Source organism: Symsagittifera roscoffensis, chromosome 5 (assembly GCF_963678635.1).
Source record: "Symsagittifera roscoffensis chromosome 5, txSymRosc1.1, whole genome shotgun sequence".
Lineage (NCBI taxonomy): Eukaryota > Metazoa > Xenacoelomorpha > Acoela > Convolutidae > Symsagittifera > Symsagittifera roscoffensis.
Window position 1 is genome coordinate 54,328,006 of NC_087066.1, and position 19,031 is coordinate 54,347,036.

General features: G+C 34.5%; 1 protein-coding gene across 13 annotated transcripts in view; it reads left to right on the forward strand.

Moving 5' to 3' along the window:
* LOC134845999 (spondin-1-like) overlaps positions 1-19,031 on the forward strand; it is a 66,240-nt gene that overhangs the window by 41,507 nt on the left and 5,702 nt on the right. For 3 of the 13 annotated variants that reach the window (XM_063863152.1, XM_063863153.1, XM_063863151.1), the window contains exons 7-16: positions 42-56; positions 1,239-1,370; positions 3,981-3,995; positions 4,304-4,318; positions 5,777-5,812; positions 6,968-7,131; positions 7,541-7,674; positions 10,424-10,538; positions 12,353-12,442; positions 13,044-13,146. In XM_063863152.1, the coding sequence (XP_063719222.1) occupies positions 42-56; positions 1,239-1,370; positions 3,981-3,995; positions 4,304-4,318; positions 5,777-5,812; positions 6,968-7,131; positions 7,541-7,674; positions 10,424-10,538; positions 12,353-12,442; positions 13,044-13,146 (819 nt within the window). Of the gene's footprint in view, positions 1-41; positions 57-1,238; positions 1,371-3,980; positions 3,996-4,303; positions 4,319-5,776; positions 5,813-6,967; positions 7,132-7,540; positions 7,675-10,423; positions 10,539-12,352; positions 12,443-13,043; positions 13,147-13,909; positions 14,216-15,754; positions 16,038-19,031 lie in introns of those variants that run through there. The other 10 variants (XM_063863159.1, XM_063863154.1, XM_063863161.1 and 7 more) reach the window with 8 other exon arrangements.

Genomic DNA, 19,031 nt, shown 5'->3' on the forward strand with positions numbered 1-19,031 from the left:
TTCAGCCAAACTAAAAAAATAGCTTCAAAAATTCGTTTAAGTAGCTCCTGATAAAGGTTGATACCTCTGATATGACTGTTTGCTCATTTCAATAGTTTTTGTTTCAAAGTTTCTATTATAACTTCTATTATAACCGACTTGCAGTTTTGCAATAAATTCGTTTAACTGTTTTACTGAAATTTTTCAGCTCAGCTGTTTTGTAAATTTACTTCAAGATACGCATTTTGCCTGCAAATTTATTGCCCTTAAAAATGTCAATAATAACAGAGAGCCTCGCATGATTCAGCTGAATTGAAAATAAGCTTCAAAAAGCTGGTTTAACTAGCTCCTAATAGTAGTTGATTCAGGGGCGGATTTAGAGGGGGGGGGGGGGGGGGGGGGGAACGCTTCTTTCCTCAAGGATTGGACCCCCTGCCGACCCAAAGGGTCAGCTTTGTACTATTTTGAGATATCCATTTTTGGCTGACTGACCCTAAAATATTCTAAAATATACTAATTTTGAGGGGGGAATGCGCGCTGATTTTTTAGTCAGCGTTGTCCAAAACCTTTTTTTTTTTACCTTTTTGGCCTGTTTCAATCAAGAATTTGCTTGCGGCGCAGAAAATTTGGTCAAAATTGGTCTTTTTGGTGATTTGGGACAGCTCAAAAAACCAATTTGGTTGACCTAGAAAAAAAATCGACAAATATTTCGGTTTTTTTGAAAGTCCCTCCCACCCCTCGAGAATATCCTAAATCCACCCCTGGGTTAATTTCTGTGATATGACTGTTTGCTTGATGATTTCAACCATTTTTGTTTATAAGCTTCTATTATAACTGACTTGAATTCTTGCATTTACTATTTCTGTTCTCTTTTTTAAATTGAGGGCTATTTTCATGACAGAAAGACCGAATGCTCGAAAGGTTCATCCAATAAGTTTCTTCTAAACGTTCCAAAGCAGACTATTTTTCCGGCGCAACCTTGTAATATATTTAAGAAAACCGAATTTTTTTGGCGAATTTAATTTTTCGGGCATTGGAACCTTCTGGTATGAGCAATCCCACATCACACTCTGCTTACGTGATGCTCTTCTTGTCGTTGGGTGGCTGATTTGAATGATAGAAGGAGCAAAAAATTGGAAAATTTCTACCAATCAGAATCGTCCCAGTGTCATTTTTATAACATTCGGTCCTTCTATCATTCGGGGCGCCACCTTTTTATGTACTGTCGCTTGATGGTGTTTTTTTTTCGTGGGGTGTAGGGTCGGCGGCGGACTATTTGGCCACGAACCCACAGATCAGACAGTGTTGTGCTTGTGGAAGAGCCAACTATAGAATCAACTTCGCCGCCCTGTGGGACCAGCAGACAGATGTCAACGGAAAGACACCCTTTGGTCAGTATATTGCATAATTAATTTAATAAACTGATAAATAAATAAATGATTTTTAGGCTCACAATCAGACAAGATATTCGTAAATGTATTCCAAAGACACCAGTTGGTCGGTATTGCATATTTAAATGAATAAACACATAAATAAATAAAACACAAAATTGTTTTCAGGCTCACAATCAGACAAGTACTAGATATTTATAATAACTGTTTCCTAAAGACACCAGTTGGTCGGAATTGCATAATTAAATAAATAAATCAAAAATAAATAAATTATTTTTAGGCTCACAATCAGACAAGTGCAATATATTTGTAATAACTATATCCCAGAGTGAAGCCTGAGAGAACGCCAATAGACCAAATAGTGCGTTTTCAAATGTCTCATAATTAACTCCAATATAGCTACCTTTCGATGAGTTCCATATTTGTATTAAAAAAATTTTTTTTTAAACATATCTTTGGAATCCTAGTTACAATTGTAATGGTTTCTATATGGACTCACAATCAATCCTTATCAACTATTGCCCGCATTTAAGTTTAGGTTTATCCAAGTTTGCGATTTCATATAAAAACCATTACAGTTGTAATTTGGATTCCAATAAAATGTTGAAAAAATTCTTTTTATACAAATATGATGTACTTGTCTGATTGTGAGCCTGGAAACAATTTATTTTTTAATTTATTTATTTATTTAAGTAGCGGCTTAAAATATCAATTATAACGGGTTATTATGCTGATTTTTGAAAATTAAATTTGAACAACTATTAACAAAACTAGGTGTTTGAAAGATTTAAAATCGATTATAATCGTGAAATTTTCCAACAGATTATAATCTTTTATAATCCATTAAAATTGATTAGAAATCATATAAAAAACAAACCCATTATAATCGATAATTTTATCTTATTCTAACAAAAAATTGTCACATGAAAATCCTATTAATTTTCTTGTTTTTGTAGGTTATTATTTTTCTGTCAATAATAAACTTCGAAACAATAGAGATCTTGTCATAATTCGAATCATTTGAGCACAAGAATTTACCACAAAACAAAGTTTCATAGAAATACTTTCAACCTAGTTGAAAGGTTCTAGCGGTACGAAAAAAAATTTTTTTTTCCAAATACAGTGCTGATTTAAAGTATCCGTACAAACGCATTAAACTAGAAATTTAAAACTAGTTTGTCTCAAAATGGGTTGACTTTGGGTGAAAAATGATGAAGACAAAATTTGCTTTGAATTTTAGCTGAACTAATATGATGCAATTTGCTTTGCAAAGTTCGGGCTCAAAATTCTTCCATAAAAATGGATCAGTTTTGGCTTTTTTTATTCAATCAAAGTTTACGCCGAAACTACCTGGGATTTCACTGACACAATCATATCACAATGAGCCTCTCATGTAGTTCAACAAACTTTAACAGGGGTATACCATTCAAAAAAATTGCAAATTAATAAAAAATTGTTATTAAATGCAAAGCTGGTATTTTAAATAGCAAAAATGACCTTTTTTGTCTATCAAATAAAAATGAAATTTTGTGTTAAATGTCTTGGAGAGTATACTCATCCTAACTTTTATTGGGCTAGGTAAGAGGCTCACTTTAATTTAATTGTGTCAGTGAATGACCAGGTAGTTTCGGCGTACATTTTAAACAACTAAAAATAGCCAAATCTGATCCACTTTTGGGGTAAAAAATTGAGCATGAACTTTGCAAAACAAATTACACCATTTTATTTTTGCTGAAGTTATAAGCAAAAATATTCTTCACCATTTTTATCCATAAGTCAAAGCAATTTAAAAGAAAGGCATTTTAAAGTTCTAGTTTAATGCGTTTTTGACCGGATAGCCTAAATCAGCACAGTAAATTATGAAACTAAATGAACGTGCTAATATTTTGGTGGTTAAAAAACTAAAAATGTGCATCATGAAACAACTTTTATCTTGAAGAAATGAAAAAAAAAAACTAATTTAATTGATTCGAAAACTGCTAAAAACAATTTTCCCCCTTTTCACACGAACTAACGTCTATGAAAAGCTTAAATTATAACCAATTTAGATGCAAGGTTGCAGACTAAAAAGGCAAACAAAAGGGATTATAATTGATTACAATCGACTAAAATCTAGTTTTTGTTCATAACTAAAAAGTTAGAAATTGGGATAAAAGAAATCGATTACATTCGATTAGAATTGAGTCGAAAAAAAATGCAGTAACAATCGAGTTTACTTGATTGAAATGCAATATAACTAATTATGATTTGTTTTTTTTTTTCAGAAAAAAAACAGAGTTCATAGTCAACTTTTAATTGATTGTAAAAGATTTTTTCTAATTTTTAGTAAGACTGATGCTAAAATTGTAAAATAATTAATTATTAACGCTTCAAACTGGATGCGGGTACTCAGCTACTAAAACACGAGAGAAAAAATCCACATTGATCCATAGTTTCCTTCCACTTATTGGTATACCTTGTTCTTAAACTCATCAAAAAAAATTGCGCCAAAGGATACAAGCGAGTATCAAGCAAATATGAAAAACTTTTTCGTTTTATTTTTTTCCTTTGTTCTATCTATCTTATTTTAGTATGAGTTTTTTCACTCTTATCAAAAATATCCTATTTTAGACAATATTCAGACAGGTAAGCTCAAATCTCAAATTATATCTAAATTTTAGTCCAGAATGTAGACAAAGCTATTTTGAGAAGAGAAAGTTTCCAATTCAATTGCTATTCCCGAAAATTGAGTTGCTCAGAGGGACTACATTTGACTGTCCAAAGACTTGTTCTCCGTTTTGTCAGCTTTAAAAAAAATCAGTAGTTTATTTTTTGCTAACAAAAGTGAGCAGTAAAATCATTATAATCTCAACTTGAAGCTCAATGAAAAATCAGAGTAGTGAGTTCAAATAAGTTACGAAATTATCACTGATAAAGTTTATCATTGCCTTTAGAAGGACGAAATCAAGGTATGGATGTTCTTTCGAGTTTCAGGAAAAGTTTTTATCAGAAGTATTCAATTGAAATTTTCAGTGTTTATCAATCCCCCAAAGTTTGGGAGAGTTTTGGCGTCTTAAAAATGATTGTCTGAATGTCTAACCAACTGGAACCATTTTAATGTGTGTGGCTGCTTTTTGTTTTTCATAATCCGCAAACTAACGGCTGTCATAAAAAATAGTTAATTTATAATTGCTCTAACAAAAGGTAATTTTTGAATTTTTTCTCTGGGAAAAATTCCTGGGATCCTTGGCCAAAAAAAACGTTCTTTGTCGGGTCTTTGCTTTAGTTGGGTCTTTGAATATATACCGGGATCCAAAATTGAATAATCAACTTTCGAAAGGAATAAGCAAATCTATAAGCCTAACTTGGAACCCAGTAAAAACTCGTTGACAGCCCTATCTTTTAAAAATAAAAAAAATTTCATATTTCGTAAGGACTCAAAAATGGGTGAAAAAGACTAAAATATAAAACTAAATCTTTTTAAGCTTCAGATTGAGTTTTGAAGTAACTCCAAAGTTTTTTAGTGTCAATGAACAAAAAGAAAACACTTATCCAGGAGGTAAATCTGAAGTCAATATCTGCTTTTTCTAAAACGAAAGCAATTTCTGCTCGCTGATTACGAATAGGCAAACGGAGCAAAAACCACGCCATTTACTTTAAGTTTGAATTTAAATTTTAGTTATTAGGTTTTGCAGCGTAATTAAAAGTTTGCCAGTTTACCTTTTCTAATTGGGTAAATTTTGTCAAAACAATGCCAGTCATAAAAATTTCTTGAAGTTAAAAGAGCTCAAGGATTTTTTTAAAACTCAAACATCACATACAGGGGCGGATCTAGGATTTTCTCGAGGGGGGCGGATTTTCGAAAAAAAATTCGAAAGTTTTGACGACCTTTATTTTTTTTAGTTCGACCAATTTGATTTTTCGAGCTATCCCAAAGCACTGTTTTGACCCTATTTCGGCTAAATTTTGTGGCAAATTCTTGAAAAAACAGTCAAAAGCCGTTTTTGAGACCTTTTTGAAAAATTTTGATCAAAAAATCGCGTTTTTTTTTGGCGCGCGCTCCCCCTCAAAGTTAGTATATATTGGCGCCAATGGCGCCTTTAGAAAAATTTTAGGGTCGGTCGGCCAAAAATGGATTTCTGAAAAAGTATCAAAGGGGGACCCTTTGGGTCGGCAGGGGGTCGAATCCCTGAAGGGGGGCGTCCGCCCCCCCCCCTCCTTCCCTCTAAATCCGCCCCTGATCACATATTTTTTTCAAAGTCTGTTATTTTTTCGGTTTTCTTGATTTCATTGACATTTTTCAAAGTTTTTGTTGGGTATGTTGTATAACTTTAAACCTTGACAAAAAAAATCCTGAAAAAGACTCATCTTTGATGTTTTAATAAATTTGATTTTGAGTAATTTCGTCATTCTGTCATTTTTTTCAGGAATACCCTTAGATTTCTACACTAGCAGCGAGCGCGGTATGAACAAATCATCCACAATCATAAAATAGCAGATGAAAAATAATTCAATCTCATCTGAAAATGAACTAACTGAGAGTAAATAAAACCAGCGAAATATAAACGAACCGAAAAAGCGCGGATTATATAAGCCAGCCAAAAAATTACATAATTAGAATGAATTTGCACAACTTTCGTAACTGCTTATTAATTGTTACATAACTTTAGCATAACATTTACGTATTTTCGGCAAGTTGATACTTCGGCTGGTTCAGACTTCGGCTGGTTTATATACCACCGAACTAACTATCAGATCTACTAAATTTCTTTGCGTTTTGGTTAATCAGGCGCGGATTTAAGGTTTTTTTTGTGGCGGACAAAATCGATTTTTATTCTTTTTTCCTTTTTAGAATGGAATCCATTGATTTACAGAGCTCTTTTGAACTGCAGAAAAGAAATTACCCTACGTTACAAAAAAAACTCAGCGTTGTACACAAATTTTTGAGAATTGGTGCGAAAAGAGCCATTTTTCAAAAAACAGTGCCAAAAGAGAGCCAAAAAAGAGCCAAAAATAGTTTTGTTTTTGGGCTGTTTGGCCAATAATGGATTCCGTACCCTTTGAGTGGCAAGGTTGTCAATTTCCTGAAAAACTTAAACGCATTAACCGTAATTTTAAATTCGGTTTGGAGCTGTCTGTAAATTCTTAAATTTATTTTAACTATGTTTTGAGTTGACTTTAAGATAGTTCTCTCCAACAAAAAATTGGCTTTGGAGCCTGGGCTGACCTTTGTACGCAAAAAATGCTTATCAAACAATTCCATGCATGAAGTGTAGGGAAAAAATGCGCATCATGCAATTTCTTGATATGAAAAAATATGTATGATACGCATTTTTTATTTAGCTTCAAAAAATTTCCAAAACAAAAACTTTTGAAAAGTGCTAGATCAGAAGTTTTGATCACCCCGAGAGCTAAATGCAAATTTATGAATCAACTTGCAATTCTTACATCTAGGAACAGACCTGATTATTATTTACACAACTGGATCAAAAAATAAAAATCAAAACAATAAAAAAATCCCACACGGCTTTTTATTGTTATGAGTTGTGTAAATAATAATCGATTTGTTTCCTTCTTGAAAACAAATTCATTTTTTTTATTATTATTATTTACTATAGAGTACATCACTCCAAAATGGCAGTCGTTAATCGGGGCGTCACATGACGAGACATTCTCGCTGTGGCGGTACGAGGAACAAGCACCCGAACACATGAGGGCCGACATGTCTCTCGCCTCCGGCAGAATACAGCCCCGAAATATACAGAACTTCCTCAAGGAGAATGTAAGACACCACAAACACATATGTCCTAATACTAGCGAGTTTAAGAGGATAGAGGTTCGAACCCCTCACGATCCAAAGGGTCCCCCTTTGGTTCTATTGCACGACATCTTTTTTTAGCTGACCGACCCTTAGACAATTTCCGCGTTTGTGTCTTATCACCTGTACAATAATATCTGACTTCAAATTTAGCTTCCATCATCTGTAAAAAGGAAAGCATTTATATTAAAATGAATAATTATTTCTCAAGAAAGGAACATTTTTGACATAGTTAATTATATATAAAAAAAGTCCCATGAAAGAATCAAACCAAAAACATTTTGCGAGACGAGAAACCCAAGAAACTGGCAGCTGGATTCGAGGCGCCTCTGGTCTCAATATTATTGAGATATGTGTGCTTGTTTGTTCATAGTTTCGAAGTGTGCGTACTGTGATCCGGATGCCAGACATTGCGGACGCCAAGGGCGATGCCAGTGCACAGTTCTCGGTGGACAAGAAATTCCATCTGGCGTCATTCCTCGCTTTTATCAGTCCCAGTCCCGACTGGTAAGAATTTTAAAATATAACATCATATAGATTATATATTATATAAATATACATTATAAAATATAACAGCACATGTGATAGGGTTCGAAACTCACATATGCTTGGTCATTGAATTAGTTTTTTATGGGGGTGGGGGGGGGGGGGGGGGGTGACTGAATGGTATGCGAAAACCGAACGAAGTGCTTGAGTAAGGTTCCAAACAAACGGGAAGAGCCTTTTTTACAGCTAACTGCATCAAATACGTTTTTCGACGACGCTTATAAGTTATAACCGCACATGTGATGAACAGAACAAGACCAAAGATAGCTACTCGAATAATGATGCAACGGAGAGGAAAGAGCAATTGGTGATATATTACAAAAAATGGCAGTTTCGAGTTAAACATCTCGATCGCTCTGTTATACTTCGAACAAAAATTATAATTTACTTCAGAGCAAAAATATTTGGAAAAAGAATCGTAAATTTTGAATTTATGAAACAACATTTTATCTGGCAGACAAATATATTTACAAAACTAACTTAGTTTCATGTCATTACGGCGCCAAGCTCGGTTTTAAAACTAAGCACGTGTTTATTCTTTCACCCGTCTGGGTTCCACGGACACATCTTTTGCGGGAGTTAGAGCCTGTTGTGTGTAAATTTCGCAGTAAATGGTTCCTACAGAAGTGCCGACAAGCTCTTTTTTGTCAATCGATTCCGGAACAAATTATGTGTTGGCTGTAGAAATGAGTTCCTTTAAATGTCGCTGGATTCCACAACTTTTTCAGTGGATTTTGCAGTTAATTTTTCTTTTCATGGCTGGATTCCATCCTTTGTCGGTTAGCTCTGAAAATACTAAATTTACTGCGGAATCCTCTTGTTTTTAAAATACATATTGTCACTGGATTCCAAATTTTTGCTCGCCTACCAAAACTTAGTTTTAGCGCCTAATGCGTGAGCATTTATCTTTCGATTCCATCAGAATTCCGACTTCCAAAAAAAGTTTCGAAATAGTGCGGTATCCAAAACAAATTATGCGAATCCAAGGGGCAATGCATTCGGAATCCAAACCATTACCAAAATACCCGAGCTTGGCATCCTAATGGTACCATTTACTGAAATTGAAATAATTATATCGTGTATTTTAGTTCTCATGTATTTCTCTAATAGCTCTCAAAGTTTCCATCAATTGTAATATAGCCCAGAACATTTTTCTCCAAGTGGTCTTCGTTCAACGAAAGTTTTTTTTGATAACGTTGACAATAGTTGGGTTTGTAGTGCATTATGATTCTGTCAATTTGTTTTTTAAGCAAACTTTGCCGTGTTATGTTTCACCTAAAGTAATTGTGAATTTCACATCTTTTTCTGACCAAATGCACAAACAATTTATTAGTTTTTTGACTAACAGATTTTTTCAAAAAACAAAGAAATTTTGTTTTAGAGCTTGACGTTCGCAATTAAAGAGAGTGGTACATCCGATGAGTCTGACGATGCATTTTAAGGCAACCAGTTTTGGGGCCTTCAAAAATTTCACGCGGCTGTTTTCGAAATATTACAGAAAAAACGGGAAAAAAAAGCTACGCGTGCTTATAGACAATGTCAATGCATATAATGAAAATTTACATTTTCGTCAAATTAGAGTTTAGTTAAGCTGATAACTTTAAGCTGAAAACTTTCACAGCTCAAGGAACAGTGATTTAACTTAATCATATCTATCCAAGGTATATTTTTGTTTAAGGGAGTGTCAATCTCAGCGTCGATTGTTTTTAATTCTACAGTTTTATTTTTTTGCTTTGTTTACGACTCTCAAACAAAGTGACGAGTTATCTATTATCGGGGTTGTTTTCTTATTCACATCTATTTAGTTTTTCCGGGACAGTTCTTGACGAAGTGTTTAAAAATCATCTGGAAAACATCTAAACTTTGAAGTTAACTATAAAAAAGACAGTTCACCTGTAATTATCACTAAAATATTATGGTTTAAACTGGCCAATTTAGCCAAAAGTCAGTAATTGTTTTGCATGAAATTTCCACTTTTATTGCATTCGTCACCTTGATACGATCAGCTTTCTTACTCTCGAACTAGCCCATTCAAAAGCTAAGAACCTTTTTTATGAAACCATCGGTCACAGAAATCCTCTGATAGTTCTGTCAATTTTTTTCTGGTTTTCGAAGACAGGATGAAGTGTTTTGTCTTCAAGTGGATTTTTTTTCTTTAGCCTCAATTCGACTTTTTAAATGGCCACTTTGAAGAAAATTTTTACGGCTAGTTTTATGTAAATTATTGGCCAGAGAATAGGGTTTGAAAATCAATTCAAGTCTCTGAAATCCAAAGGTACTGAGTTGCCATATAATTCACTTAAGATATTAGCTTTTATTAGTGAATTCAAGTTACAATTCTCTACTTCCTGGAAAATTACAGTTAGTGGTAGCGTTCCGATTCCACTAACTGACAATTACTCAACAAAGTTTGGAAATATTAGATCTATACGCAATCATGTGTATGGATATGATACAAAATTGAGAATAATTGTGAGAATTTAAAAATGCAACCTTCTTGTAGTGCAGTCCCAATATACAAAAAATGCAACATTAAAGAAGAAAAAACTGGAAGCACTCCAAATAACAACATAGCTTTTCAAATTGGTCAAAAACTAAAGAAATTCCGAATAAAAAAAAATTAGTCTAACCATTCAACTTGGGCTTAAAAATTTGCGCCAATTATCCTCTTGTGGCATTTAGTTGTAATAGTTTTTGTGTGGTTTTTTAGGTTTGTGGGGTTCAACTCCGTGGACTTGTGTGACCAAGACTGCACGTGGAAGGATAAAGTGAGCCTCAGTCTCTACCCCATAGACGCAGGCACTCACTCCGGCGACAACTTCCTCGTAAGACATACCAAAACTAGCAGACCAGGTCCAAACATTTTAGTCTTAAATTTTTTGACCTTGTGATTATCCTATTGCTTGAGTTTTAAACTTTTTGTTTTCATTTTTTATTTTTTTGTTGAGCAAAAAAAATGTCACGTTTTTTTAAAAGGTGATGTGTTTTTTGGTTCACGTTAAAATTTTCTTGCGGCTTGACGTTTTCTTTTTCAAGTCCACATTATAATATGGCGCTGTAACTATTAGGGTAATTGACAAAAATTGAATGTGACTTATTATGGTGCCACTTTTCAATCATCACGCTTGCTCCGATTTGCTTACTTTCGGCACGAAAATCATAAGCAATCACTGTTCCGAAAATTCTGTTGTTCCGACTTTTGAGGTATTTTACCAGGCTGATTTTTTACCCCACCAGAAAGCAAGACTGCTCGTATCAAAGCAACGCCCTGAATACTCCGATTGCCTTTTTAGGTAAATGAAGCAGTTCATTAAAAAAAAAATTTGTGAATGTTTTTAAATCATCCCCCATCACGCCGTCTTAGGTACATAGTGACAGATTTCGCTACGATTAATCTAGCATTTTTGATGGCAAATACTCTACTGGAGTTTTATTGTTCCGACATTTGAAGAAAATGGAAAAATTTTGCTCGGTGTGGTTTTTTTTTCATCGATCGAATCGAAATAATATTTTTAAACAAAATTTTTTATACCCCACCCCATTGAAGATATCGACTTGCTGAGTCCACATTTAAAAAGTTATTTTACTTCCAATTATTTTTTGTAAAGTTCTGGGGGTGTGAAAATTGCCAAACTGACCTTGTTGTGGACTAAATTATGCGCGTTTTGATGAGTTTATTCATAATGCTGAGAGCGTAACGCGAATTATTTATGCTTGGCGAATTATCCCGCACAACAAATTCGTTCCAAATTGAATTGAGGCTAGCTAATTGGTCGTATTATTTTACACTTTGATTTTGTCCAAAATGTATAGGTTTTCAACATTTTCTTTTCCCAAAATTTATTCGATATGAATTAGGGGACAGTCGGAACATTCAGGGCTTTGCACTGATATACGAGCAGTCTTGTTGCCTTTTAAAAACAAATCTTTCTGTATCACGGCAAAGTACTGAATGTTCCGCCAGTCCTATAATATGTCTGATATTGTTTTCGCTACCTCAACCTTAATAGTGCAATGTTTGATTTACTTAGCAAGATTTATAAAAATTAGAAAAACTTTTTGAGTCGCAAAAATTGACCACTAAATAAAAAATTGAAAATTTAGCGCGCATTACTTGCCCAACGCTATAATTGGCAATTTTCAAACCCCACGCTAAAAATGACCGCAGTTGAGTTTTTGTTAAAACTGCGAGCTAATTATATCAATGTTTGTCATATCCATGAAAAATCTAACAATAATTGTGGCTGAAAAATTCAATAGAAAAAACCCGCACCGAGCACAAATATCTCTAACTTCCTTCAAAATTTTGCGTTTCCAATAAGTAAAATGCAAATAGTGTGATTGATGGGTTCGGTTCGAATATTAATTTCAAAAGTAAATAATAAGTTAGGAGTTCCCATCAGAACAAAAATTTTTGGACCCATCAAATTTTTGACCCAGTTTTTTCAAATCAGGCATTGTTTCAATCGTAGTACAGACATGAATTTAAAAGTTTTAAAGTTATTTATTTATTTGAAATTCAAAACTTGAAAATTTTCCTAAAAATCAGAAATAGAAGTCAAAAATATTTAAGAATAGGAAAATCACGAAATAAATATTGCTTTTTCTTCGATTAATGATGTCTGTTTCATTTGTGTAGTCTTCGAGGGAGGAGTTAGTCACGCGGCAGAAGATCCAAGACTTGCGCTACCTCAACCGCAACAACTCCGACTCCCCCTTCTTCGAACAGGTTCCTCACACATATTGCGATAAGGGGACAATACCAGAGTTGCTGAAATTTGGGTTTAAAAAAATCGAGTAGGGTTTAAAATCAATCCGAGTAAGGTTTTTTATGGTTTAAAAATCGAAGTAAAAAACTTTATAATATGCAGGGGCGGATCTAGGATTTTCTCGAGGGGGGGGGGCGGATTTTCAAAAAGTTTTGGAAAATTTTGAAAGCCGTTTTTTTAGGTCGACCAAATTGATTTTCGGAGCTCTCCTAAAGCACTAAAAAGACGCTGTTTTGACGAAATTTTCCGCGCCGCAGGCAATTTTTTGAATAAATAGGTCAAAAAAGCCGTTTTTGGGCACTATTTGAAAAATTTTGACAAAAAAAATCGCGTTTTTTGGCGCGCGCTCCCCCTCAAAGGCGCCTTTAGAAAAATTTTAGGGTCCGTCTTCAAAAATGGATTTCTCAAAAAGTACCAAAGGGGGACCGTGAGTAAAAGCGTCCGCAGACGTAAGAGAGCAGACGAGAGATAGAGCTCCGGTGTTCGATCCCCGTAATGCGCCAACAGTTTTACTCAGTTGCGATTCAAATTATGTAATTTTTTTTGTCATTTTTGCTCCAGGTGCGTAATTCTATCCCCAGATTCGCAAGTGTGGATTTGATTCGTACAGCTGTGAGAGACGATGCATGCCAAGCTAGCAACTACAACCCAGCATTCAGCGCCAGTGAGTCCCACTATTATCATTCCAAAATGGCCTAAATTTTCCACAGACTTAATTTTTTCCATCGATTTTTTGAGTTCTAAAATCTGGTTGGCAACCATTATTTTCAGGCATTCCGTCCTTTGGTTATGAGGGATTCTCCAAGCTCACATTTTGCTCTAGAAATACTGCCACCTGGTTTTCCTCCGAAATTTTAAATTGATAAATTTTTGTAGTCATTTAAAGATTTTCGACGAGATAAAATGGCGTGAAAAAATAGAGAAAAAAACGTATTCATTGCGATTTTTTTAATTCACCGTATCAAATATCAGTTTCAGATCGATTTTAGTCGGTTGGTTAAGCCATATTGGTCAAAACTGTGAAACTCTGAACTGACTTATCGCATTGCTTTTCAGCGAATTGACTTTGAACTATTTCGAATGACATTTAAACTGTATTAAGTAGAAACGGATCAGATAGAAGCCAAAGCTATTTTTAGGGTTAAGCAGCGGATTCAGTAACCGAAGAATTTCAATAGTCCTTTAAAGTGATCGGCACTTTTTAATTGACAGCATAAGAGAAGAAGGGGAGGGGGAATCATTGATTACCAGATCTGTTATTTTTAAATGAATATGGCATGTTTCATTATTTTGTCCCACATTTATTACGACACTTTGTGTGTAAGATATCAGGGGCAAAATGAGGCGGGGGGCGTCTGAAATGAGCCACTAAATTTAAGAGGGTTAAGGGTGTGTATACGGTTTTTATATCTGGTGTGCGAATACAGACCAAGGGGACGATGCTGTCATCCCGTTCGAGGAGCGCACTCCGCACGAGGAGGTGTCGCCGGGATGTCTCATGTCGTTCTGGTCCGAATGGGGCCGCTGTGAGAAGTGTAGCGACTCCATCCATCGCAATCGCGAAGTCGTCAGCTCAGTCGACAAGTGTGCCACTCATGAGCTAGTCCAGTTCGCCTACTGCACTACGGTTCTCAAGGGGTGCTGATTCCACCGCCAAATTCCCTTCTTATACTGGGATCTGATTGGTCCGTTTTTGAATCCATCCAATTGGTCGAAACCCGATAGAATTAAAGGTCTCAAACACCGTTATTGACATAATTCACAGTAACTGATCGTGTGATTTAACCAAAAAGAGCATTGCAAGGAAGCTCTGAGTGTTTTAACGAATAACCCCACGTTTTTATAAACAAAAAAGCTCGTAGAACTCGTTTTGGTGCGAGCCTAATAATCTAAACAGAGCTCCACAAAAAGTTTCATAATAAACCTTATCTGATTACTGAAAATTATCTCAGCTAGCTAGCACGTTTTGTTCCGGTTACCGAGAAATGGTTTGACCATTACTTTTCTGGAAGGGGCTATGTGAACTCACCAAAAATATTATGAGATAGATATCCAATCCAACATCTAACTGCTCTCCTGATAGCGTAGAAGCTCCGCACATTCCGGAAGCATCAAGGCCACCATTTCAAAAATATTTAGTAGTTACTATAGTCAAATGCATCCTTAACTATATGGCTACTATTCTCATCCGAATTTGTCAAATCCGAAAACGCATTTTTTTTTTCGGTTTTGACTATCCTAAATTGAAATTGAAAACATGTGAAAAAAGCATAAATTTTCTTTGACTAATGGCATTTTAAAACCTAGACACAAAACTAGCGCATACTTTTAAGTCTGCTAACTACGTTTGTAATGAGCAAACGCTTTGTGCCAGAACTCTCGGAGTAATCAGGGTTTGGTTGATAACTTGGGATTCGATCCAAATTTCTCGGGCAGAGAGTCAAAGAACTTCTTATCATTTTCACACCTGTTGATATTTTATAGTTTCAAAATTTAGCTAAAACTTTATTCGGCAGATTCTCAAATCTTCTCCGCTATCGGCTCTGCTGTTGATTTATGCCGCGAGATCTAAGTCAAGTTGAAAGTTTCGATAAAAACGAGATAACATCATGTCTCGACAGGAAATTTCCGTATTTTAATCTAGACTTTATGTTTTACTTAATGTTGCTCATTTTTCACGTGGTCAATGTCAATTTAGACCAATTCAGTCCTTAATTTAAAAAAAAAACATGTAAACATTTTCACACATACAGATTTGGCCATACATTTAAGGACAGCAGCCATACTTTAATGGGCAGAGGTCATACATTTAAGGACAGTGTCTATAGTATAGATTTAAAGACAGCAAAAGGAACGGCATACGAGGCTTTCAGATCTTTAGTAACAGGCGCTACTCTGCCCGCCCTGCTTAAGAACTACAAGCACTGTCTTGATTTTTTTCTGTGTGATGAGAATTGTTAGCTTCCCTGTGGAAAAACTAACACGGATCATGGTGGGCCTCGAACCTTCAACCTTTCGACATACAGGGGCAGATTTTGGCAGCTTCACCAGCGCTCTTCATCTTTGAATTGCTGTATTTCAAACTAACCAACATTTCTCATTTTTCGCAATCGTAAAGTTTTTTTTGAAATATTCAGTGAACTGACTAATGCTTAATTGTTTGTCCTTCTACTAAACGCGATTTCCTTTTCCGATTTCGTTTTAACGTATAACATGCTAATTTCATGCTAATCTGTTTCATTTAACTCGGTTGAACTCTTTTCTATGCTTAGGTCATACCGACTGAAGATTTTCTTCATCTGGAAGAATATCGCAAGTGTTATTTACGCAACTCGACAGACAAACACCCTATACTAAAAATCCACAATTCTGTACTTTCGAACAACTTTACTGACATCTCTTCAACGCTTTTTAAAACTTAAAAAAATTCTGCTGCAGTTTATTATCTTTTTATGTATTTATATTAACTTGTACTTTCAGCGAGCAATATATTCTGCAATATAATACCCAATTTAGAGACTGAAAAAAATAGATTATTCTTTCTTTTTTCTTGTACTCAATTCATTCGTCCTTAAACTGAGAAGAAACAGTCAAAAATGGTGCATATACCAAACAGTCCCATACAAATCAGGTCAAAACAAAACATCCTCATAAAAATCATGAAACGAACAAAAAACAGTCCAATACAAAACTGGCCGGCTTAAGGTCGCCAGTGGGCGCGCTGCACGCGCGTCACCACTTCGCGGTGATAACCGGCTCTTATTTTTGTCCCACCTGTTCGCAAGCTTGCAACACGTTTGCTGCGCGACTGCGGCGGACACTATTTTGTTGGTTAAGTTTTTTGAACAAAAGAAAATTGTCGACCTACCAGCTTTTATAAACAATTATCACTTGGGACTGTTTTTTGGACCGTTTTGTATTGTACTGTTTTTTCGTTCTTTTTCATACTTTTCTCAAATGTTTCGTATTGAACTATTTTGTATGGGACTGTCTTGCACAGACACGCCGCCAAAAATATTTAGCTCAAAAAAATTTTCAGTGAATTATGGAGCATTTTCTGACATAAAATTTGTCATTACAAAAACCTAGACTAAAATTGCGTCAAAAATTCCTATTCGTTTTCTATGTTATTCTTATAAAATTATATGATTTTTACAAACTCATCGGCCAAGAAAAAGAATCATAACAAAAAAGAAAGTTATAGAGAGTTTGAACAAAACTTTCATTTTGTTTTGTTGAAAAACTACTTGACGTCAAAAAGAAAAACGGTGGCTCTTATAAGGGTCCGAATAATGATGAGTGCGCTGGTTCAATTGAATAAATTCGTAACTCGACCACGATATCTGAAATTTGTCAAATTTCGTGCCTACAAGCAGGTTGTTAAAGCTTAGGTAAGTTTGATAGTCAGGCTATTTGTACAAATTCGACTGAAAAAAACTTCTCAAAACTTGCCAGTAAAATAAAATTTGGACAAAGATTGTTGCATTACATATCATTAGGAGCCCCTTTTTTGCGATTGTTTCAAATGTTCGGTATTAAAAGACTGGATTGTTTGGAAAATATCAAAAAAAAAGCTGTGAGAATATATCATTCATCGTTGAGCTGAAAACAATTTTGACACAAAAGAGCAATTGCTATTCTATTCGTGCAAGACTTATTTTTATTTTTAAACTAAAAATTGTTGTCCACCAAAGTTCATTTCGTTCATTTGATCAGAAAAAAACTACTCTCATCTGAAATGTTGGACACTAGAATTGTACAAGCCTATAAGATCATTCAGAATTTTTTTTGAAAACATAGGCAAAGTTTTTATAGAAATTTTTATAGATTGTTAAAATGCGCATGTTTTGAATTTTCAGAGCAAAAGCAATACAGTTTGTTTATTTTTTTTGTCTTATGAACGACTGTAATTTTATACATGGGCCATTTTTAAAGCAATTGCGAAAGTTAAATATTAAGCTTGTTCTGGAGGTGAAGCAATTACCAAAATGGTCTAAGAGCGGAAAGGGTGAAAGTGCAGAAAACGGAAAAATAGTGACTTCTGTAGGCTAACACGTAAAACAAGCATTAGAACTGTCAACAACAACAAAAAGAGTGAGTTGACTTGAAATTTATTCAGTTTTTTTCAATTCAGCAAAAAACTTCATGAAATTATTGAATTTAAGTTTATTTTTATTAGTTTTATTGGTAGCATTGACATTTATGCTATTTGTTTTATCGATTCGCCCGTATAAATTAATATTTGCCTGTTTTTTTTCACTATAGCCTTCTATTTTTTGCTCGGGAAATCGAGCAAGTCAATGAGCAGAACTGTCTCAAAGCAGAGAATATCAGCAAACAAAAAATCCGACAATTTTTAAATTATAACGGTTAATCGACACATCGAATACCATATTCGTCAACTCTACAACTGAAATGAACAATTTATACTTATATTGATTTTTTCATCAAGCTTTTAATCGAAGAGCTCAATTGATGTAGAATTTTTTAGTTTTGTCATTTTGACTATCTGTTTCAACAATTAGCCTACAAAAATGAACTTTTTTCCGTTTTCTGCTTCTAGACCCTTTCAGCTAAACAAATTTATTTATTGCTCCGCCCCACAACAGACGTACCATATCTGACGCATGCTTATGTTGAAAGCATGCACCAGATAAAAAATATTTATTTAAATGACAAAAAAATTAAACAAACAAAGTTGTGTTTGCAGTTGCTCTGAAAGCTTGGTGCATGTGTATGTTCACAATTCAAACACTTTCTCAAAATTTTGTCTTTTTAAAAAAATTTTGAAAGAAAAAATTTTTAGGAAAGATATTATCCGCTTTCACGCTTCTTGTATGCAATACTTCAGGTCAGAGTAACTTTTTGCATCATACGTAAAAATTGCATAATGAAAAACAGCAATTGATACCTCAAAAACAGAGTTTTTTCAAAAGACCGATAATACCTAACTTTCGAATTGCAATTGCTTTTTGAGCCAAAATTCTTTGATTTTTATTTGGTACAATTGTTTTGCAGCTAAAGAGAAACCTTATTCACTTATTTAATAAATGATATGTTCTTACAGCTATTCTTGATATTTTCTAAACAACCCTGAATTTTATGGCCGAGGCTTTTGGAACGATGAAAAAATTAACTTGAAATTCAAAACAACTTAAGCTCTGGTAACTTGATTGCAGACACAAAACCTGAAAAAACTTTAGTTGTCGCGTTTGGATTTTGAACTTCGCTGTAAAGAAAAGCAATTTGACCGAGGGGCTAAGCGAACTGTTAATTTAGTCAATATCTAGTTAAAAGCTCTTTTTGAACTATTTTGTTTTCTTGTTACAGCCAACCTGAAACAAGCATTTTTTGTTACAATCAACAATATATTGAACAAATGCGTAAATTAGTCGAACAAAATTTTGGCGGTCCATTAGATATTATCAAATTTCCACCCAGTGGTGCTGCGCGCAATATTTTTGACGAAGAGCAAAATTCTGAAAAATTTACCCTCCTTTTTTGAATATGCCTTTTAAAAACACCATTCTGACCTTCCAATTACTTTTT